We start from the raw sequence: 6,000 nt of genomic DNA on the forward strand, positions 1-6,000 counted from the left end.
ATAGTACAGAACAATGACAGGATATTGTTGTATCAAAATGGTTACATTGACTATACATATATATGAATATATATTCACACTTTCATGTATAAAAATTTGTGTCATATTTTTCATTTTAAGACAATTTGGTCATTACCTATAAGAGAAAAATTGCACTCCCTGTCAATTTTTTTTGCCCTAAGTCTTAATAGGAAGTTCTTATGGAAACAGTTTCTAACACTTGTAGCTAATATCCCTGAACAGATCATCTGGTAACTATGGATATCAGGTGCCTCTTCATCTACTCAACTCTCTGCTCTTAGTGGTCAATTCCCTTGAGGATCACTGAGGATAGAGGGTACTGTGCCTTTCCCTAGACTAGCTGAGGAGATTCATGAGAGATAAGGCATGATATCTAAGCCTGTGTATCATTGGGTCCCTGATACTGTTCTATGGGGTGAGAGCATGTGCACCCTACACTTCTTGGAGAAACAGAACTTTTACAGTGGGATCCTTCTTTCCAGTGCTGCAGAAACCATGTAATTTTTTGGTTATTACCAAACACTGAACACATCTGTTGTCACTTTTCTTAGAAGAGCAGGCTTTATCCTCCATTTTTCTTTCCTCACACTGTTACCCCCACCTGGCTATTTGCATATTGCTCCCTAAGGAGGACCTTCCTTTCTAAGTCTGAAATTAAGACTGAGTGCTGAACTTGCCTTGACCTGTCAAGACTCCTCATTTCACTCCTAAAAATGAAGTTCTTGTCTCAGCTGCTGGGGCTGTTAATGCTCTGGATCCCTGGTAAGAGCAAAGGAGATGAGGAATGAGAGTGGGTGCGAGGGTGAGCTCTTAGCACCCATGGTGCCCAATCCACGTTTTAAATGAAGTAAAGGTCTTAGATAGTAAGAAACGTTCCAGAAAGTGCTAGAACTTATGCTTAGATATTCTCCTGGTTGGAAGACTGTTGGTGACTCCTAGAGACTCCATTTATGGTTTAAAATGTCTGTTCTTTTAATTTTTGCTGTTTTTACATCCTGCATCAAGGCATGATGTGAATAAAATGCAATATATATCAAAATATAAGTGATACATGCATGTCTCTCTATATTTGTGAATAACCTTGCATTTCTGTCTTATTCTAATTTCAGGATCCAGTGGAGATGTTGTGATGACCCAGACTCCAAGTTCCCTGTCTGTCACACTGGGAAAGTCGGCCTCCATCTCCTGCAAGTCTAGTCATAACCTTATGTATGAGGATGGACACATCTACCTCGATTGGTTCCTGCAGAAGCCAGGCCAGATTCCACAACTCCTGATCTATAAGGCTTCCAACAGAGCATCTGGGGTCCCAGTCAGATTCAGTGGCAGTGGATCAGGCACAGATTTCATACTGAAAATCAGCAGGGTGGAGGCTGAGGATATTGGAGTTTATTACTGCTTGCAACGTACACATTATCCTCCCACAGTGATATAGCCCTGAACTAAAACCTCCCTTCTGACTGGGGCAGCTGTGCACATGCATTGGTGGTCTGGAGAGCAGCTGAGCAAATTGTCTCAGGTACTATGTCAGTGTGAGAGTGACTCTGAGTGGAGGCGAAAAGTATGTGTCAATGAGACAACATACAATCTACAACAACCAGGAGAATAATCATGCAAGCACAGAAAACAGGGGATATCAGATAAAGCTAGTTGTATGTGTGGTACTGAGGTTTGAACTAATGACTTCACAAGTTCTCTTCCATTTCTGCTACACATCCAGACTTTTACTTCTTGTTTTTTTTTTTTGTTGTTGTTGTTGGTGGTGGTGGTTTTTGTTTTTTCAGGTCGGTTTCTGTGGTTTGTTTGTCTGGATCATAAACCCAGTCTTTAATTCACTCACTGCATTTTTCTCCTATTTGACACTAGAAGAGATGGCTGACATAGGAACATGCATGTTTACAGAGAAGTGTAATATGAGTAAACTTCAGCTCATAGGAGAGAAAATACTTTGGCTTCTGAAGAAGAACATCTTGGGATAAGAAAGATAGAGTCATTCTTAATGGGGTTTAGGTGGAATCTCAATTTTGTTTTGATTTGCATTTCTTTTATGGCCAGAGGAGTTGAGCATTTCTTCAAGTGTCTATTGGCCATTCTTATTTCCTCTTCAGAGAAGTCTCTCTTTGTTAGCCCACTCATTAATGGGTATGTTGTTTCTTTCAAGATTTGTTTTTAGGGGATTTAATTTTTGTGTTCTAAATGTATTTTAGGTATGAGGTCCTAGTCTGTTGTATGGCTAGTGAAGATCTTCTCCCAGTCTGTGAGCTTTCTATTGATCTTGCTAGCTATGTCCTTTGCCATGAAGAAGCTCTGCAGTTTAATTCAATTCCATTTATCCAAACATTCTTTGATTTGTTTTGCTTATGGGTCTTTTTAAAATTTTATTTTCTTATAAAGATGCTGTACATAGATGCTATGGTTATATCAGTATATGAATACATTTTTGTTGGGCATTGTTACCCCCTCCTTTGTTTATTTTCCCCCCACTATTCCTTCCCTCCCCTACCTCCCCGACTGTCCATTCCCTCTCACAGCTTCCCCACTCACCCCCACCCCAAAGTTGTAAAGTTCATTTACAACATAGCATCTTGAGATTGCAATGATTCATCCTGTGTCCTTGTTTCAACATTTTGTTACTCCCCTTCCCCTCCCCAAATTAGATTAAATGTATATACAAGATGAAAGGTACCAGTGACAACAGGGATATGCCATAGGAGGAAGAACATAAAAAAAGAAACAAACAAAAATCACATAGTACATTGAAAACACCAACAACAAAGAAAAACCTCTTTTGTCCATATCTTGGAGTTAATGTCACTTAAAATCATCTTATATGGTTATATGTACATAGATTTTGAGCTTTTCTATTGAACTGTTTGCAATTTTTTACTTTCATTTCTTCTTTTCTTTGGTTTATTTCCTTCTGTAGCTGCTTTCTTTTTTTCTCCATACCCTTTGTCCTGGTTTGTGGTCATTTGGATAAATGTCCAAAAGTGTGGTAACTTACTATTTTCCTTAAAGGTAGGTTTATATGTGCCAATTTCTATTTTGCTTATCCAGTTATTTCAAAAACAGTATAAAGAAGTACTGATTTTTATCCACCAAAGAAGTGGATACAGAATGCACTTGAGCATAATCCATCCACAGCACCAAGAAATAAAGAAAGATAAATCCAGTTCATGGAAATTCCTAATCACCTTGTCCCTCTGTATCTTTCTGACCCAGACACTCCCTGTGTGTCTCTGGGTGAAGTCTTATAGACAGACTAGCCTTTCTATACTTTCTGTCACCTCAGCCTCTTGACAGTCTCCTGATGTGAGGAGCTTCCTCCGGCAAATGTCAGTCATCCCCAAAATAAAACTGCCATTTGTTCCTGATCAATGATATGGGTTTTTTTGTTGTTTGTTTTTGATTTATGTGATCAGCCCACAGACCTAACCATCCTCCCAAAATTTCAAAACTCCTGAGCCCAAATTGTTCACTCCTATTTGATGGACACAAACAATTCACTTTGAAGAGCTTCTGGCCTGACATCAAGATACCACACATGGTTCCAATCTATGGACCCAGACCAAGAACATTAGGCAAAGGAGCCTGAATGGCTGAATACAAAGTGTTCTCTTTAAGTCCTTCCTCCTTTAATTGCCTCTGGTCTTTAGGAAAGACGTTTAGAAGCCTGTATCCCACCTGGGAACAACAGACACTCCTCTTAGGACCTTACTCTTTTTCTTGACCAGCTTGTGGTCACTATCTCTGGTGACTTCAGCATTATGTGGTAACATAGGACAGTGCCAGTTTATGTCAGTCACCAGAGGACAGTTGCCTGCCCATATTCTCCTTTAGTTCTATAGATAGTGTTCACAAATTGAAATGGCTCCTTTCTTTTTCTGTGTGCTGGTTCTGATACTTGTACTCAGAGCCTGGGAGCCATATTGAGCATTTTTGGCTCAAGGCTAGCACTCTACCACTTGAGCAACAGCTCCACTTGTTACATTTTTACTTGGCTGTGAACGGTCACGCTCAGATCAAGGCCTCCTGAGCAAGTAACTAGGATTAGACTTGTGAGCCACTAGCAGCTGGCTGAAATGGCTTGTTTGGGCCCAAGAAGAATTTTGGCAAGTTTTTATAATTTCTGTGGAATTGAAGTTCATATATTAAGACCAAAGGCAGCCAAAAGTAATGATAGTCTCTTTAAAGATTAATCATTTATTTTTGCAAAAATGGTAATATGTTTACAATAGAAATGTCTTTAAAGAATATATTGCATCTATTATATTTTCCAGCATTAAGTTCCAGTAAGTGAGGACATGACATACTTCATATTGTTACTTGTTTTCCTAGAATTCGAATTTGTAATTTAGTAGTAAATCTAAGTACAGTTTTATTAGAGATCCAAAACATGTATTTTTTTCCATTTTCCTTTAAAAAATAGTATTAGCATTGAGGATTTACACAAAGGGATTTCATTAGGATATTTACAACATGAATATCATTGACATTGAGCAAAAATATAAAATATCTTATTCTTTATTAAGATATATATGTGAAACATACATATATGTCAACCATGTGTTAATAATATGTCATACACATGCCACATGCATGCAACAAACACTTCACACATGTATCACATACATGCCACATATGTGTCATCTGGCATACATACTCACATTTACACCTCACGTGTCATGTATCATGTACATGCCACAAATATCATGTGCATCACATGTGTCATATATTATTCATTTGTGTCATGTAACAATATTTACAGATATTTGCCTATATGTAGATGTTAACATATATATATATATAGGCCTATGTATTTTAATAGCATATGTATATATTCTGTGTACACATTTTCTGCATATTATATACTGTATGTAATACTGTATAATAGTCTCTCTATACATAGAGAATATATAATACTGCATGTTACATATAATATTCTTCTATTGGATTTATTATTTATCACCATCTCCCTTTACTTTTCACCATACATGATGGCCCTCTAACATTTACCCTTTTATTTATTTTGTTAATTTAGTTTAATTTTGTTATACAGGTAACATACAGAGAGGGGTTATATTTACATATGTAAGGTCATGAGTACATTTCTTTTTGAACATGGTTACCCCCTCCCTCATACTCCCCTGCTCCTGAATCAACTCCTCCCCCCAACTTGTAAAGTGCATTTCCAACTTAGTGTTTTGTGAGTATCACTGTGACATTGGATCACTCTTTGTCCTTTGTTTCACCATTTTGTCATTCCCTTTCCCTTCCCCAAATAACATGTAGTTTTAATTTAACATTTCTTCTGAATTATTTTCTATTTATTTATTTATTTTAATTTTTTATTGTGAAAATACCTTACAGAGGGGTTACAATTACATAGGCAAGGTTATGAATACATTTCTTTTCAAGCATTGTTGCCTCCTCCTTTTTTTCCCCTTCCCATCCCTTCCCATCTCACCCCCCCACCCCCGCCATGCCCAGCCAAAGTTGTAAAGTTCGTTTTTCAACATAACGTCCTGTACTTCTCATTGTTGCAATAGGTCCTGCTGTATCCCTATTTAAATGGTTTATTTTTGCCCTTCCCCACAACAAATTATACCAACATCAAATACAATGAAAGCAGGTGTTATACCGTGGAGGAGGGACATACAAAGCAACAAAGAAATCATCTTATAAATATGTTAGACAATTTCTTTCTTAGAAAGGCCTTCAATCAGAATCCTCCAAATCTCAGCCTCCTGGATTGCTAGGGCTACTAGCCTAATCTCTGCCTCCCAGCATCAATCTATGATTTCAATTGCTCCAGCATTATTCTTAAATGGGTTGAGTTTCGTCCTATTTTCCAAAACTGATTATTCTAGTCTCAAATGCATTAGTGAGAAGTGGGTAAAAATCAGGTAGTTTCCATGTTTAAATAATTACTGGTGTGAGATTCTCACACTGTAGCAATTGTCATTAAGTGAAGACCAG

At 37.6% G+C, this 6,000-nt stretch overlaps 1 gene segment (V, D, J or C); it reads left to right on the plus strand.

The window, feature by feature from the left end:
- The first annotated feature begins 705 nt into the window (after positions 1-705).
- Positions 706-3,395, plus strand: LOC138809174 (immunoglobulin kappa variable 2-30-like). The segment is given in 2 exon segments: positions 706-783; positions 1,131-3,395. Coding segments are annotated over 2 exon segments (375 nt in total).
- The last annotated feature ends 2,605 nt before the right edge of the window (positions 3,396-6,000 follow it).

The sequence above is a fragment of the Dipodomys merriami genome, unplaced genomic scaffold (genome assembly GCF_024711535.1).
Source record: "Dipodomys merriami isolate MVZ:Mamm:240054 unplaced genomic scaffold, mDipMer1.0.p SCAF_489, whole genome shotgun sequence".
NCBI classification, from domain to species: domain Eukaryota; kingdom Metazoa; phylum Chordata; class Mammalia; order Rodentia; family Heteromyidae; genus Dipodomys; species Dipodomys merriami.